The sequence below is a fragment of the Phragmites australis genome, chromosome 8, assembly GCF_958298935.1.
Source record: "Phragmites australis chromosome 8, lpPhrAust1.1, whole genome shotgun sequence".
NCBI classification, from domain to species: Eukaryota; Viridiplantae; Streptophyta; class Magnoliopsida; order Poales; family Poaceae; genus Phragmites; species Phragmites australis.
The window spans coordinates 10,991,488-11,009,137 of NC_084928.1; the positions used below are offsets into that span (position 1 = coordinate 10,991,488).

The 17,650-nt window shown below is 40.3% G+C and overlaps 2 protein-coding genes across 3 annotated transcripts; both read left to right on the plus strand.

The window, feature by feature from the left end:
- Positions 1-1,431: 1,431 nt before the first annotated feature.
- LOC133926609 (tRNA threonylcarbamoyladenosine dehydratase-like) lies at positions 1,432-7,214 on the plus strand. 2 transcript variants are annotated; one of them, XM_062372623.1, is made up of 11 exons: positions 1,432-1,598; positions 1,692-1,750; positions 2,321-2,405; positions 2,777-2,924; positions 3,638-3,850; positions 4,257-4,391; positions 4,499-4,630; positions 4,774-4,989; positions 5,239-5,363; positions 6,579-6,636; positions 6,749-7,214. In XM_062372623.1, exons 1-11 carry the CDS (start codon positions 1,504-1,506, stop codon positions 6,857-6,859), a joined length of 1,377 nt encoding a protein of 458 aa, XP_062228607.1. In that variant the 5' UTR covers positions 1,432-1,503; the 3' UTR covers positions 6,860-7,214. The 2 variants fall into 2 exon arrangements, with proteins under 2 accessions (XP_062228607.1, XP_062228608.1); XM_062372624.1 differs by having other exon boundaries at positions 2,325-2,405.
- A 5,175-nt stretch (positions 7,215-12,389) lies between these two features.
- On the plus strand, positions 12,390-16,923 carry LOC133926610 (MACPF domain-containing protein At1g14780-like). The gene is made up of 8 exons (XM_062372625.1): positions 12,390-12,902; positions 13,409-13,650; positions 14,684-14,885; positions 15,012-15,095; positions 15,209-15,392; positions 15,499-15,665; positions 15,751-15,815; positions 15,936-16,923. The coding sequence occupies exons 1-8, from the start codon at positions 12,636-12,638 to the stop codon at positions 16,558-16,560; spliced, it is 1,836 nt and encodes a 611-aa protein (XP_062228609.1). The 5' UTR covers positions 12,390-12,635; the 3' UTR covers positions 16,561-16,923.
- Positions 16,924-17,650: the final 727 nt, after the last annotated feature.

Genomic DNA, 17,650 nt, shown 5'->3' on the forward strand with positions numbered 1-17,650 from the left:
AATGATCCTCTCATTAGCTTTACTAAGACCCTTCATGACATGACGAAATTCAGACAGATCTACACCGTTATGACCGTACCTAATTTCACCCTCACCATAATATATCTGAAAAATTAATTTATCTGTCATCCCTGGAAACATCCGCAAATATAACCAATGTTAAGACCGATGAACTATATTTTTGAGTATCGGAAATGAAAAGATTCATACCTAACAATAGGTTCATCAATAATACCCCTAACCAAACTTACCTACAAATATTATTCTATATAATCTACATTTAATAGTTATCCTACCATGTCGGAGTTAATATTCACAGTATACTAACATTTTCTAAACCCTATATCCTAGGTCATAACATTATCATACAGTGCTAATTCCTATGTCACACAATACTACCCTACAATTATTAGTCTATACAATCTACATATTCAAAACTAACATACTACAAATAATATTCTATATTTCATTGCTATCCTACCATGTCGTAAGTAATATTGATAATTTTCTACTAAATATAGTATTTTCTAAACCCTAGGTTATACATGTCTAAAACCTATGTCATACAGTACTACTGTACTAATTAACAATAATAAAATATATAAGAACTTACCGGAAAGTGATTTTCAAATCCGTGGATCAAATACAGCAGGACTTCGCCGCGCTCTCTTCCTATCCTCTCCTCTCTTCTCCTCTCCTCCCTTTTAGAGCTTTCTTTTTTTTCGGATTAAAATGAGAATTTCACCTCATTTTTTGCCCTTTTATAGAGGAGGGGAGAAGGGGAGAGGCGGGCGGGCAGCCACCTTACCGCCCCCTAAGAAAGCAGTAAGGGGCCATAATCGCTCTCTCAGGGGGGCGTAAGGGAATGTCTCAGGCGGTCAGGTCATCCGCCCTCTCAGAGGGCGGTAAGGAGGCCTAAGACGCCTAATTTTATAATTTTTTTCACATGAATCTATTTATTTAAATTTTTAATAAAAAATATAAAAAAAAACTCGATGATTTGATCCTTGTATAACTCCTTTGTCCATCAAAACAAAATTATAGCTACATCTTTCAGTTTAAAATACAAACCGGATATTTCACCTGATATCTTTATTTGTAGTTTAAAATATAAACCAGATGACTCATACAAACATCTCTAATTTATTCACAATTCTAACTCTACCAATTTTTAAAATTAGAAATATCTGATCTCCAAAAGTTTTTAGAGCTCAAACATGCTTTATATCCCCTTTAAGTTACGAAACCTCTGCTCGTTCCAGAAAACCAGCCCCATTTAAACCCATGAGTTGAGTGCGACGGCCCAAAGATAAGTAATCCTAAATTGCGGCCCAAGAACTTTAAATTCCGCTCGAAACGAGGTCCGCCATCCCAGCAGCCACGGCCCGCCGTCTCTAACTAAAGCCGAAGCGGGCCGCGCCGGCAGCCTCGAAGATTTCCATTCCTTCCAACAGCGGAGTCGTTTGAGTGTGGTAGGGTTTAGGCAGCGCCGGCCGGAAAAAGATGGGGGAGCGGGCGAAGGAGTGGCTCCTCGTCGCCGGCGCCGGCGCGGCCGTCGGAGCTCTCTCCGCAGCCGCCTTCATGAGCTTCCTCTCGAGGTAACCGACCTAGCTTTCCCGCTGCCCACTCTAAGCTGGGACTTGGCCGCGCAGGAGCGTTCATGTAATGCTCGCTTCCTTTCGCTGTTGCAGATCCAAGGGGAGAGAGGGGTACGTGCGGGACCTGCTGGAATCGAATGGCGCGATGAGTGGTGCGCGTGCGATAACCTTTTTGATAGTTTGCTAGTGGGATGATGCCTAGTAATTGTCGATTCTGCGGAGTCTGCCGCAGCCGGATTGCCTCGGTGCTATTCTAAGTAGTTCATTGTTTGACCGAAAAGCTGTGGGGGAGTTCCCCACAGTGCAAGCCATTTTGCAAGCAGAAAACCGAAAAAAGTTCATAAAGGGAAAACTACAGAAAAGAATCTAGCCATGATTGTGCTGTTGAGCTAAACTAGTTTTTGCCCTCTGGATAACCAGTGCAAACTCTTTGTTGAATGTTGCCCTCCATAACTCCATTGCTCAATTGATGGTGATACTTGATTGAAGATCATGTTCTTGCTAGTGATCCATATGCTCCATGCCCTTATTATGACGATCTCCATGAAGCAAGAGATGTGCAGTTTGCTTTTCAGATCTGTCAATGCATCATATACTCTAAATAGTTGATTGAAGTGTCCTGTATGAATCGATAGAAAATTAAGATTGAAGTGTCCTATATATATATTATGATGTTCCATTGTGTCAAGTGCTACTATCTTAAATTGTTCGTTTTGGAACAGGCAGCTCCCGATCAGGTGGGCACCTGGGTGTTGTTGGTAGCTCAGATCTTCTCTCTGATGAAGTGGTCTCTGAACAGCTTACAAGGTTTGCATGGTTTTCTTTCCCTAGTAAAGTTGTGCAGTGGCTCTTAGCTACAAACCACCTGCTGCTGTCTTCTTGAAAATGAGCCAGTTAGGTGTATTTTGAAATTCCACACATTGTTGCTTGAGATATAAGTATTCACATACCAATTCCAAATAACATCATTGGTTGATATGCTACTTTTCGCTGCTGTCAATCCTTATTCTTTTCACCTTTTGATATTCAGGGGTGTAGAAAGTGATATATCATGTGTCTGTTCTTGCTGTGCATAACTGAATTTTTAGCATTTCACATGTTTCATTCTAGATTTTCTATTGCTGTTTTCATGTTTTGTGTTTGTGATTACCAACATTGGTCACTTTTCTGTATTGTAGGAATATACAATTTTTTGGTCTAGACTCTCAGAAGAAAGTGACTGAATCTTATGTCGTGATCATCGGTCTTGGAGGGGTTGGCAGTCATGCCGCTTCGATGCTCCTAAGATCTGGGGTTGGCAGGTTGCTCCTTGTGGATTTTGATCAGGTATGGATTTATGTGTTCCAGATGTGGATAAATGACATACTCCCTCCAGTCACAAATAAATGTTGTTTTGGGTTACGTGCAGTCAACCATTCCAAATTTTAGTTACAAATTATTTTTTATGTATGGAGTTTGGATATTTGAAAATGATACAGATATATTTGTCTCGAAAATTACTTTCATAAAAGTACTTTTGCTATGTTCTATAAATATATTACAACAAAATGTAGTAGTCAAAGTTGTGTTTTGGAGACCGTGTCGATGCCCAAAACGTTGTTTATTTGTGACTCGAGGGAGTAGTTATGAAGACTTGAAAATGCATGTGTTGATGTAGTACACACTTATACCCCTAAACAATGATCTTGGTATGTTTTCTTTTGATTCCACTGAATCATGGAATCACATGACATTTCTGACCTCAGCTATTATCATTTAAATGTAGCTCTAAACAATGCATGGACAATCTTTTCCGACCTCAGTTATTGAAGGAATGACATGACTTTTGAATTTTATATCCAAAACAGATCTTGAATCATTGTCTCATCTAGTATATAATCCATGCATTATCATTTAAATGTAGGACCTGTGCATCATAACCATGCAAATCATTCATACTGAGCAGTATGCAAGGGCGCAAGTACATTATATTTCATTTAAGTAACATCTTGCATTTATAATAGGTGGACATTAACAAGGCACTCATGATATATTGAAAGGTCTCACTCTCGTCACTAAATCGACATGCTGTGGCAACCAGAGATGATGTCGGAACTCCAAAAGCGTTCTGCCTCAAGAAGCATTTTTCGATGATATATCCAGAGTGCCAAATAGAAGCAAGAGTGCAATTGTATGATTCATCGTCTGAGGAGGAAATTCTTTCTGGACAGCCTGATTTTGTTCTTGATTGCATAGATAACATTGATACTAAGGTAATAACTACTACTGAAGTGTCAATTTTTGTCATACTAAACCTAATATTGAAATATCAGTTTCATTATTTCGTATTCACATATTTCGTGCTTATCTCCAGTATTCAGGCACGCTTTGTGTTTTTATGTTTTCTTATGCGTTAAGTCCTTCAGGATGTTCTTCTATTTTGTTTCAGCTGTTAATACTTCCAATGTTTTACCAACTAGTATCTATGTGAACTTAAATTTCCCTGACCTCAGTGGATCCTTTTGATTAACAACACAAAGCCACCCTAAATTGTACTTCAAACCTATCTTCTTTAGAAGAAATGGCTTGTTCAAACATAAGTTATGTGCACCATTATGTGCTATTCAACATTTTTCCTTGCTACTTGTAATAATTGGGATATCCATGACGCTTGATTAGGTGGCACTCCTTGCGGCTTGCACGCGTAGAGGTTTGAGGGTACTTTCTGCAATGGGGGCTGGAGCTCGAGCTGACCCGACCCGAATTCGTATTGCAGATTTGAGAGAATCAAGCAATGATCCTCTCTCTCGCTCGGTTGGTTTTGACACTCCTTTCAAAAGTTTTTATGATTGTTCAGTCCCTTTGTAAGCTGATATGTTAAGATATGCTACCAACAATGTATTGAATTTGGTATTCTGTAGGTGCGGTATCGGCTTAAGAAGGATCATGGAATTGAGGGTGGAGTACCAGTAGTTTTTTCATTGGAGAAGCCAAAGGCAAAGCTACTTCCCTTTCAAGCTTCAAAAGAAGAGGAAACTCCATCAGATTACCAGGTCAGCTCCTTTTTTATGCTCATTAGCACCCTCCTGCTACCTGCTTGACCCATTATGTTTAACATTTTTTAGCGCGAGAGTTTATATTAGCAGAACTTGGTGTGTAGATAAATACTAACAGCATGGTGTACGTCATTCTGCAGATTGTGCCAGGATTCAGGGTTCGCATTATCCCAGTCCTGGGAACCATTCCTGCTATCTTTGGTCAAGTTATGGCCTCCTATGTGGTTACTCAGCTTGCTAAATTTGATTTCCAAACTGAGCCTATTGTTAACCTAGATTTGGATCATTACCGTGTCCTACATCAGCGTCTTCTTGAGCATGAGGAGCTCATATATGGGACAGCCGAGCAAGTTCTGGTACTTATTTGTTTCTGTCTCAACTTTCATGTTATAACCTGAATAAAAAAATCCTTTTTTATATGTTTCTTTCTGTCTCAACTCTCATGTTATAACCTGAATTAAAAAAATCCTTTTTTATGACTAATAACAAGATGTTTACTGGTGAATTATGAGGTTGAGGCATTGTCTATATCATGCTAATAATTGGTGCGTTTGAATTATTACATCTCTTTGTTCATATGTAACATTCTGTTTTACAATTTAAAGGTGGATGCTGAGGAGGTAATGTACGTTGTCAAAGAATTGTGGCGTGGTCGAAGTGCTAGAGACCAAAGTATGAAGGACACTGGTCGAAAAATGTGGAGAGCTGTCAATGAACTAATGCTCGTTCGGTAAGCTCCCTTTATCAAATTATAAAGCATGGGTTGACTGCTTGAGATTACAGCTATCAATGTTGTTAGAGCATCGATTCAAGTCTTGAATTCATTAGGGTTATACTGTCCAAAATCTAGTGGAACGATTAGATTTTAACAAAAAAATCTAGGTAAAATTGAAATTTGGTAGACAACATCATTACGATTTTAACAAAAAAAAGTTTTTAGGATCATGATCAGTATTTACATATGGTCCTACCAGATTCTAGCATTGAAGATAAAAATTAATTAGGATATGTTTTTATAATCTTAAAGTTCAATCTTTTCTTTGTTTATAATTTGTATAAAACCTATGAAAAATGAGGTATCTTTCATTTGCACTATATTTTTTGCTGGTAAAGCTATGAAAGTGTTATTTAAACCATAACATCATAATTTGTATACAAAAATATGCATTATGCAATATGTGTTAATTATTGTAAATCCTACTATGTTTCATTATATGATGGGCAATTACTACTTAACTTGTCCAATGCAGTGTCAAATGACTAAATAAACAGTAACGTCACTGTTTAAAGGTATATCAGGTTTGAGTAAACATACTATTTATAGAATCATGTAGGCTATCAATTTGCGGATTCTATGTTTCGATTCTGTGAGAGTATCTCTGATTGGATCAAAACCTCGACCCTGACAACCTCGATAGATAGTGGTACTGGTTAAGTACTCCACATATCTGTCATGGGAGTATGAACCGATTCTAGTCCAAGGATATGGAGAAATTCAATTTTCTAATAACTCTACAGCATAATTGACATTCTTTTATCTTTTGTGAGATGAACTGTAAACTAGTCTGGTTTAGTAAGGCACATTGAGCTCATTGTCAGTGAAAAATTTATTACTACCTCTGTTCTTTTTTTTTGTCCTTATTGACATTTCACGGTCTTCGAAACATAACTTTGACTATAATTTTTTATAACTTTATATCAATATACACTAATAAATTTGTACTTTTACTAAAACATTTGTAATAACAAATCTAGTGATATAATTTTCATATAGTCAATCTTGACAACTTTAGACATATTAGTGGTCAAACATTTGGAAGTTTGACCGCATAGATTCTAAAAGGACAAATAAAAAAGAACAGAGGGAGTATTGTTTAATGGTTTAGTTTAAACAAGTTTTAAACATTAGCTACTTTTCTACTATTGTGGTGCTTTATTTTGTTAGGTGGGACAAATCAATGCCTGCTGGTGTGTCAAACTTAATACTCCTCAAGTTTAGTGAGGTAATAAGTCATCTTTACATATATTGATGAATTCCAAGATTACATATGTTGAAGTCGAAAAGGACCAAAGGTGTTTCATGTTCTCATGGTTCCCCATCTCTCTTTCCCACAGGCTGATGCGCATGAATCCACCACACTCGATCGGATAAAAGAAGAAGAACCGGAATTTCACTCTATGGTTTTGCGTGTCCTGAAACGAGCTGAAACGGAGTTTGCTTTATGAGTGGGTCACTGATCTTATTGGATTTCCACAGCTGCTATTCGGTGATAACCTTGGAACCAATGGATCAAGAGATAATATTCAGTTTTGCGGGATCCAATTCTGGGAATAGCTGATCAGGAAGCTAAGATGATAATGACGTGTGTTTATTTTTCCGCAGTCGAACCACCTACTTCCTGTCATCACGGAGTTGTGTTACTTGTTTGCCGTGTCCGTCTTTTAGCAACGATCTATCTTGTAACTAGCGAAACCTGAGATTTTCTTGTGATCCCACAGGCAGGTGCAGTTTTGTCACGTACGAGTGTGTACCTTATGTAAACCGTGAAGCCAGCAGATAATTCTTATCTCACATTTGATATGCTGTATATTCAAGGAAATTCTTGCAGAGTCAAGCAGGAAATGGACGCAAGGGGATTCGTCCCAGACGAAGACTGAATCTGTGGCTTAGTCTTCCAAAAAAAAAAAAAAGAGAAGATCTCCGCCCGGTTGGTCAGGTCAGGCGACTGAAAACGTGGTGTGCGATTGATGTGCCGTTCAACTTGCATTCAAAACTCCTTTTCACTCTGCAGCCTCACCCCTTTCCCAATACCGGGTCATGGGTTTATATTCATGTGGCATTTGATGATTGGAAATATTGTTGTTGCGTCGTGTGTGTTTACTTTACGAATAGAATGGTGGGACATTGACGTGGTCTGGTCGGTTTAGGAAGTCCGGTAGTCGCAGACTCGCGGGTGATTAGCTGTGGCATCTATGATATGCGAAAGTTAGGGTAGACTATTGAGTAATTGTATCACTTCGATGTTAAAAAAAAAAAAAAGAAGACTCGCACGTAGTCGTGGCCTGTGCATGTGAAACGAGCTCAAGCGTGAGCAAGTGGTGGCCTCACGTGGCATCGTTTACCGAATCCCTTTGAAATTAGCAGCGCCTTTTTCACGATTAACGGGCACGCAGTCTAGCGGACATTTGCAAGGTGTCCAGGTCTTGCCGTCATTGCAGCACGGAGTCACGTACAACCGTTACGTGGTGCCTATTTGCAGTTAGAGATGATCTCTCCGCCCCGATTGCAAATACAAGCCATTCATTCCTGCTCAATTTTTTCTGTCAATATAGGCCATGCTGCAACTTCAGATGTATTGACCGCACACCGCACCAAACTCGATCATGCGTGAGTATGCATCTTACCCATAATTGTTACGATGGCGTGACGAGATGCAACGATCCACTACTTTCATAACTTTAATATATAAATCATAATATATAATAATACAAAATTATATTAGCAGATGATAATATAAATGTAGCTTAAAAGTGATAGTCTAGAATTTAAATCAAAATAGTAATGTAATAGCCGATTTGCTTTTTATTTTTTCAGTGAACAATTGACCATCTTACATGTAGAATCATAGTCCGTGCACTTAAATTCTCATCACAGCACGCACGACACGGCATCACAACTTTATTCTTATCCTTTCTCTCTCTCACCACTCTCTCTCTCTCGAGTTTGACGTGGGTGGTGGCAGGCGGGCAGTAGGCACGGAGCTTGGGTGGGTGCGTGGATCTGAGCATGATAGTGTCACGGTGGATGTATCTAAGAATAGACGGCACCACATCGAGCAAATCTAAGCCCAAGCGGCAAACGCCATACACGCTAGCGCCGTGGCGAGATCCAATTCACTGCCACGCTACTATATAGTTGATATAGCAACGCCATAACAATTATGATCCTACCAAACGTCGAGACACCCATACGATCTAGGTCTTCCTTTTTTTCTCCCGAATACTATATAGGTATTATCTTGCTCGTGGCTATTTTAGCTCCCACTCGGTACATACCAAAATTCTATCTAGCTTCTCATACGTAGGAACTTGCATAGAGCTTGCCCATGTGTACTTTCAACCTGACATCTCAAGCTCTCTCAAGTCCAAACCACTAATTACAGCATTGAACAGGAGAGGCCATCGATCGTCATATCTATCATTACTTTTTTCGCCAGGGTTCCTAATAATGTTGAAGTCACCACTAACTAAAAAAGGAAAAGAATCAACGTGACACACATTAACAAGCTCAGATAAGAAACGATCTTTAAATTCTGGTTGTGCCGCCCCATAGACTGCAATAAGATTCCATTCAAAACCATCCTCCTTATTTTTAAGTTTAAACTTCAAAGTGAAGTCACCATGAGTGATGGTCCTGATATAAAAAACATCCATATTCACTCCCAATAAGATGCCCCCAGATCTAGCAGTGGCGAAGTCCAACTCCAAAGAAAACTCTTCCCAGCACAAAGATTTCTAAGTTCCATGTCAGAGAAATCATCCTTACTAGTCTCTAAAAGAGCTATAAAGTTTAGCTGTTTTTCAGCTGTAGTATCCGCTAAGAAGCCAAATTTAGCAAAGTCTCAAAGACCTCTACTATTCCAAAAAACTTCTTTCATTTAGGATACTTTTGTTTCTTAGGTGTTACACTTTTTATATGTTTTTTCTTCTTTTGAGCGCTAGATTTCTTTTTTCTAGGGATGGCCTGGAAATGACAACTCACTTGGTTGTCGTTATCATCCATAACCTCCTCCATCATTTCACCACATATGTGACTGAGGGAGAGATTACAGAAACCATCCTCATCGCCGAGGCCCTCGTGCCTGATGCATTGCCGCTGCCACACCCCGCCTTGTATGCGCCGGTGGCCACAGTCGCCACGCCACAGCCGCTGTGCCCCGCCTCGCACTCGCCGGCAGCGCCCGACGCACCGTCGCCGCCGCATTCCATGTATTGACTCCTTGCGACGTAGGTTGGACCGTCGAGTGGAGTTGTCAATCGTGGACTTCACTGCTAGCTTGGCCAGAGTTTTTCTTATTTTTATATTTTTTCGATTAAAAATTTAAATAAATAAAATTCTCATAAAAAATATTGTAAAATTAGACGCCTACCGCCCTCTTATGAGGCGATTAGGCCCTTACCACCCCTGAGAGGACGGTAAACAGTCCCACAGACTCTTACCATTCTTACATGGGGCGGATAGGATTACAGCCCTGGTATATGAACAGTAAATCTCGATGAACAGTACTCTAAAGTTCCATTTAACTTCTCTTCTCTATTCAAAACAGTAATGTTCTGTTGATCCAAAAATTCTAAAACTTTTTGTATGTGTTCCATAATTCATGTGCAACCTATTTTAATTGAATTCACCCAAAAATCTAGTGTATAATTTAAACTAAAATTCTCCAAAAAAAGATACTTTTATAACTTCTAGCAATTGTTAGGGCCTCAAATAAATTTCTAAAAATCTGGTAAAATTCACTAATATTCTTCTTATGTGGTGTGATAATTTCTAAAATTATTTTCAGCCCTAGATTATATGGGAAAAAAGTGGATTCCTTTGTAATGCACCATTTATATGTATTTTATAATTTCATGTGATATTCTTCCTTTAACTTAATTTGAATTCAAATATATATAAACTTAGTGCTAAAAATAATTTTAGAAATTATCACATCGCATAAGAATATTATTAGTGAATTTAGTTTTTTAGAAATTTATTTGAGGTCCTAACAATTGCTAGAAGTTATAAAAGTAGTCTTTTTTTAGAGAATTTTAGTTTAAATTCTACACAGAATTTTTAGGTGAATTCAATTAAAATAGGTTTTACATGGATTATGTAACACGTACAAAAAGTTTAGAATTTTCGGAGCAACAGAGCATCACTGTTTTGAATAGAGAAGGTAGGAGGGTAAATTGAACTTCGGAGTACTTCGGAGGGCGATAGACGTCTAGTTTTGTAAATTTTTTTATAAAAAATCTATTTATTTAAATTTTTAATTAAAAATAAAAAAAAACTCAGCTTGGCCACAGGGGCCGACTGTTGGAGCCTGAAGCTTGGGCCAACTGAGAGGGGTCACGGGCCAACTGCATATAAAAAAAAAATTGTACAAAATTTTGAATGTGTATCTGTACACCTATATTCCTTAATAGCCTGCCCCTAGGGGGCAATGGGAGGCAGAGATGGTTAGACGGCGACTAAAATTGTGAGTTGGCTCAGCGTGATAATTAGCTGAGCAGAAAAAAAGACGTTGCTCTGCCAGCCTACAAGCAGCCAGGGGCACGAAAATGCAGTCCACACACTACACGGGCGCCCATAGTTGCTGACAACATAATTTCTACATATTCTGCTCTCCATGCAACGGATAAATGATTTTCATGAAATTCCTGCAAACACATACGACCCGGTTTTTTACAAAGAGAAAGTATTAGGTGTATAAGACTATATTGGTGAATATATGCTAAAGCTTAATCAATACATCAATACTATATCGTAATGGTGGAGGAATCAACGCCCTCTCGAGCCTTGCTACTGTAGCAGCAGGCTCTGTGTATGTATATATGTATATATATGTACATATAGGTATACATGTATAGGTATATATGTACATATGTATGTATAGATATACATGTGTATATATACATATATATACGTATATATATATATGTAATTTTCTTTTTCGAGAAAATCTAGAAAAATATCGAAATGAATATTAGTTATATTAATAAATCATCTGAAAAAATCTAAAATGCAAAGAAAAATATCTAAAACTCAAAAAAAATATGAAACAAATTTTTTTAGTTAGTATTACTTTCACCTACATGTAAAAACACAGCAAAATATAAATAAGCGTGGCGTAGACGCGTCAATCAGACTAGTTGGATCTAACCACAGCGGCCCAAGTTAGATGTGGGAGTTTTCTTATGGTACTTATATAGTTTCTTTATTTGACCAAGTTAGATTATGTCTAAGTCTGTCAAGTGGAATGAGGAAACCCTGCCTTCAATATAGGCCTTCCAGATTAGATCCGAGAAATATAATTGAGTTTGTATATATATTCACCAATATGATCTTTGGCACTTGATATTTTCTCTTTTATCAAATGGATAAACTGGGAGCAGAAAAAGGCTACCTTGAACATTCTCCTTTCCTCTATGTTTCTCTTTTTTTTTTCTTGATCTCGAAGTTGTGGTTTGGCCTAACTTGAACCTGATAGTTAAGCTTTTCTATTACTTTATTTATACTATTTATTATTATTCATAGATATGAATTTATAATCACACGATAGTAGTGTCAAGTACAAATCCAACGCGCCGATAGAAGTATCAAGTACAAATCCGACACGCTCACGAAAAAGGAAAATAGACAGATCCAAAGACACTTGTGCGAAAGGCCTTCTTATGCAACCGTGTGAATAGCTATGCTACATGGAAAGAAGAGTTTTCTTTAAAAAAATGCAAGTCAATAACGTGTTTCCAACAACTAGTCCAACTGGAAGTCTGGAAGGCCCTGTTCGTATGCAGTTTCACAATTCACAAGGATATGGAGCTCCAGCCTTTGGCGGTGCCCATCAGGGAGGGGTAAACCTTGGTCCCCAAAAAATAATGAACAAAAATGATTCCATTCAAGAATGAGCTAAAGAAAAGAAAAAGCTGTCAACCTAGGCTACCATCCCTCTTTTAGTTCCCAGTGTCACCACCTCTCCCTCTCCTCTGCCCGTCTCTCTGACTCTATATATAAATGAACCTCAAAGTCATGTTATGCATTGGAGCTACCACAAGTTTCAAACCTCAATCACCAACCTTGTTTAATTGACATCTTGAGCAACTTCTCCTGATCATAGCATATAAGCCAGTTTCTTGACGAGTTCATGCACAAACAATGGCATAGATAGAGTAGAACTGCATCGCTGCATCATAAGAAGATACGGCTAGGAGCAGAGAGGTGACCGGCAGGGGAGAGATGGCCGGCGGGGATGGTGCGGCGGCGGCGGCAGTGGAGAAGGTGGTGAGGTGCCTCGGCAGGGGGGTCGACATGACGGGCGACCTGAGGCTGAAGCACTGCAAGGATGCAGGGGGCTGCCTGGTCGTCAGGAGCGGTAAGAAGGCGGCGAGGGCGAAGACGGTCGCCGTGCCGGGCGTGGGGTTCGTCGCCGGCGTGCCCGACGACGTCAAGTTCGGCAAGGGCGACCGGATCAAGTTCAAGTCCGACGTGCTCGAGTTCAACAAGGTTTGTTGGTTGATTGCACCTTTATTTCATTTTTTTTAGAATATCTGAAGCAAATGCATAGTTTGGAGAGTGGGAAATTTGCTGCAAAATGAAACAATTTCAATTGAATTTAGGTACTTACAAACTAATTTTTATTATACAAAATATGTTCTAGTGAGTGGAAAATGATTTCTCATTATTTCTTCTTTTCGTTGGTAAGCTTCTTTCACAATAAAAAATTGTCAGGTAGAAAAGAACCTCTTGTACAATGCCCATTATTACACGAAAGTGGCCAGAAACCGCACGCAATTCATATTTCAATACCGAATCCGCACAATTTCTTGCATCCTTCATTCAAGGCAAAATTAATTTCTGATCAAAATAATAAACGCAGCATGAACGAATTACACTTTCGTGACTTGACCAAGCCGATCAGTAGAGCAGTAAAGAGGAAATTACTCTTTCTTTTCAAAACAAGAACGAATAAAATTGTTCTGACAAAATGAATTCTGTAATCCTGGCCGCAGATGTCGGATCTGTTCAACCACCGGAACTCTTTGACGGGGAAGATCCCGTCGGGGCTCTTCAACTCGTGCTTCGACCTGGACTGCAGCTCATGGGCTCAGGACGCCTCGGCCACCAAGTGCCTGGCGTTCGACGGCTACTTCATCTCCCTCCTCGACCTCCGGCTCGACTGCCGACCGCTCACCCTCGCCGACCACGTCGTCCGCGACGTGCCGGTGGCATGGGACCCGTCAGCCATAGCAAGGTACGGACCTGGCATCGGCGACCATTCGGTCTTCTTTCTTCTCACCACCTCCGGTCCGATTTACTTTCATCCGAGTGTTGACATGATCTCCTGCGTATACATTCGAGTACCTTTTCTAAAATATATATTAGAAAATAATAAAGTATACTGTAGTGATGTAGAAGCACCGTTGATGGTGAATCTCCTATGACAAATCTAAATACTTTGATGTGTACCACTAATCAAAATTTCAAAAGTTTGAGTGAACAAATTCTAGGATGACATCTGTTTTCGACTAGAGGTCGTACAGTAAGCAGGATAGGATGTAAGTAAGTTGAGATGATTAAGTGCTATGCTTACCTCGAAGGACTGGCAAGCAAGTTGAGATGATTAAATGCTATGCTTACCTCGAAGGACTGGCAAGCAAGTTGAGATGATTAAATGCTATGCTTACCTCGAAGGATTGGCTTAACTCTTAACCTCATCCTGATGACGAATTGACGATGGTTTTGACCTTTCCAATAGTGCAAGATTGCCCACCACACATTTCCCATGTGGTGTGAAAACCCGTATGCATGGTGGAAAAAGACCAGACTAGGCCAAATGCAAAAACTTGCAAATTGCAGGAAGCATAGAAAGGTACCTGCAGGATTTGGACCCGTTCCAGCCTTCCAAGCCCTCAATCAATCTACATATCTGCACAAATCCATTCAGCTGTGTCACATCAATGTGCAGGGCTCAAAGAAATGAAAAGTAAAAAGAAAAAAGTATATTTCTCATTCTTATATATAGAGAGAGAGAGAACTGAATGAACTTTCACATTACCTACTACACCAGGAAGCAGACATATATTTTCTTCCTTTTCATGTTTCTTGATCCTAGTAGTTGTCTGTTCTCTGAACATGTCACAATTCTGGCACTGACTGAACAAAAGCATGACAGATCAGATGATTTAGTATAAAGCCAAGCCTGAATGCAGTTTTTATTTCCTGAACTTATTTACACACCATCCATTTGAATGCTAATGTCACTCTCTCTGCAAATTGCGAGGCAGTTTCATCAAGAAGTATGGTACTCACATCGTCGTAGGACTGAGCTTGGGTGGCCAGGACGTGGTGTATGTGAAGCAGGACAAGTCGTCTCCACTCTCTCCATCTGAGATCAAGGGGCACTTGGACAGGCTAGGCGACCAGCTCTTCACTGGGACATGTACTCTACCTCCTTCACACTGCAAGTCCAGGGACCACAAGTTTAAGGTTAATAAAATTATATTACTTTATGTCCAAATCAAACTGAAATTATGGGCTTAACATCCACCATAATACCAGTTCATGAATATGAACTGAAATGTACTGAAAATCCCATTACTCTGATGGCAACAGGTCCCTCAGGCCTTCAATGTATTTGATGCCCAAGTAACACAACAAAGGATTGAAGGAATTACTACTCTAATGTCCTGCAAAGAGGTATTATAGTTCAGTACTTTCCATAAGTTTCAGGTAACAGTGATTTCGGAATCTTCAGGCAATTCATGCAGGCAACTCAGTACAACTTATATGATTGACCTGAGCTCATGCAGGGAGTGACAGTGATGTACTCCAAGAGGGGAGGGGATACAGGGGCGAGCAACCACTCGGAGTGGCTGCTCACAGTGCCGACGATGCCGGATGCAATCAACTTCAAGCTTGTGCCCATCACATCCCTTCTCAACGGAGTATCTGGCGGGGGCTTCCTTTCTCATGCCATGAACCTCTACCTAAGATGTAAGAGACAAATTTCATGTAAATTGTATTATTTTTCTGACCAATGCAATTTTATGACAAGCGGTAAGGTTTCGTGTTTAACAATGATGGCATTGTTCCTTAACAGACAAACCTCCAATAGCAGATTTGAGGTACTTCCTGGACTTCCAGCACCACAGATTGTGGGCCCCTGTGCTCAGTGACTTGCCTCTTGGTCCTTGCTCAAACCGACAAGGTGCTAGCCCTGCCTTGCACTTCAGCCTTGGTTCAAAGCTATATGTCAGCTCAAGCCAGGCAAGATATCCTCCCTCATTGCTTTGGAGCATATGAGATCCAATAAAAGTACTCACTTTAACCACATGACGAAATCAAAATGCAGGTGATTGTTCCGATATTACCAGTCACAGGAATGAGGTTGCATCTGGAGGGCAAGAAGAACAATCGGTTAGCAATATCTGCTTCCACTTTGCAGCTATATATATTATTCTCTCTGAACGCTGACTGAACATACTGCACAAGCAGCACAACCAAGTGCTAACCTGAGAACCTTCATACCATTATCAGGTTAGGCATCCACCTGCAACATTTCTCAAACACCCCAACATTCATCAACGGACGATCAGACAAGCCACCGGTATGGCGCGGATCGGAGATGATCTCCGACGAACGATACTACGAGCCAGTGCAATGGAGAATGTTTGCCCACGTCTGCACAGTGCCAGTGAGGTACGATCCTCGTTGGCGCAGCGCAGACCCGCAGACTGCGTACATTGTCTCCGGTGCTCAGCTGCATGTCAAGGCTCATGACTCGACCAACATTCTGCACCTCAGGCTCTTGTACACCGAGCTGCTGGGATACACCGTGGTGCAGTCCAAATGGGCGCACAACACAGTGAGGCTGTCAGGCAAAGGGAGCTTCCTGTCGAAGTCGTTCGCGGCGTCTTCGGGTGCCATTGAGAGGGAGCAGCAGCAGCCAGCAAGAGCTCACATCGACTCCGGTGTGTTCGCCGGAGGACCACCTGTGCCCGTTGGGACCCAGAGGCTGCTCAAGTTCGTTGAGACATCTCAGGTGACCATGGGGCCACAGGACAGTCCTGGGTACTGGTTGGTGACAGGCGCAAAGCTTGATGTTGGGAAGGGGAAGATCTTACTGCATGTCAAGTTCTCGCTGCTTGCTCCAGTTTCTTGACAAGGTGCTGAACCGAGAATTGTACAGGATTCGGCTGCTAGGAGAAAACCACTGTAAAATCAGACTTCCTGACCCCCTTGTCCCTAATTCACCTTTCCATTTTCGTCCGGGGAACCAGATCTGCAAAAGGCCAAAATTAGGGCATATTTATTCGTTAACGAGCCAACTTTCTGGAAGTAGCCATCGTTTTCAACAATCAGCGTGTTCCTCCAAACATCTTGATAGCTCTCATCAGGAAGGATATGGTTTGGTGGTGCTTGGCCGGTGCTAAGAGCCTATCGATCACAATGGAGTGCATGCATAGCTATGGATCAATCATATGATTCAATATCACCTGTGTGGATTTGTTGCTTCTTTTTTTTATATTTTCCTAGTGATTTCAGGCCGGCTGGGACTAGATCTCTGACATCTAAGGTTATTGTACTTGAACTTTATTTTCTTAAATTCTTCTTAATTAAAGATACGCAGCCTGCGTATTAAAAAATGATAATTTTTCTAGCGTGCACCTTATATCATCAATAGTTATTCAATGCCCACTAACTTCAGGATTTGGACTGACACGCCAAAAGAATCTATCATCAAGTGAGGGCCCAGTAAGTGTCCCATTCTGAACCAAATGATTGATATCGAAGAGTTTCTCATATGGAACATCCATAAAGCAGTGACAATTCATAATTGGAACCAAGTGAGAATTAGATGAGAACGAATCAACAGGTTGCAGCTGAAGGTCATGTTGTACTCTTCATAACGAACAGAATATTCCAGGATGTTTTGTATATCACTTCCATATGGTAGCTCCAAGCACGTAACAGATGCTTGAGGCTTGCCCAATGCTTGTAGATGGAGTGAAATCAGTTGTTCCGGCCCATTATCCCTCCATATAATTCTTAAAGTAATCAGAAGGATATGAGTAACTCATATATCTTAGGAGCAGCATGCAACTGAAATATCTTAGGAGCAGCATGGAACTGAAATATTATTATTGTAGTGCGTCAAAGCGTAATAATGTAAATTCATGGGCACATTAGAAGGTATCTGCATGCCAACGAAGAGAAGAAACATAAATGAATTGGAGGTTACTGATAGTGTC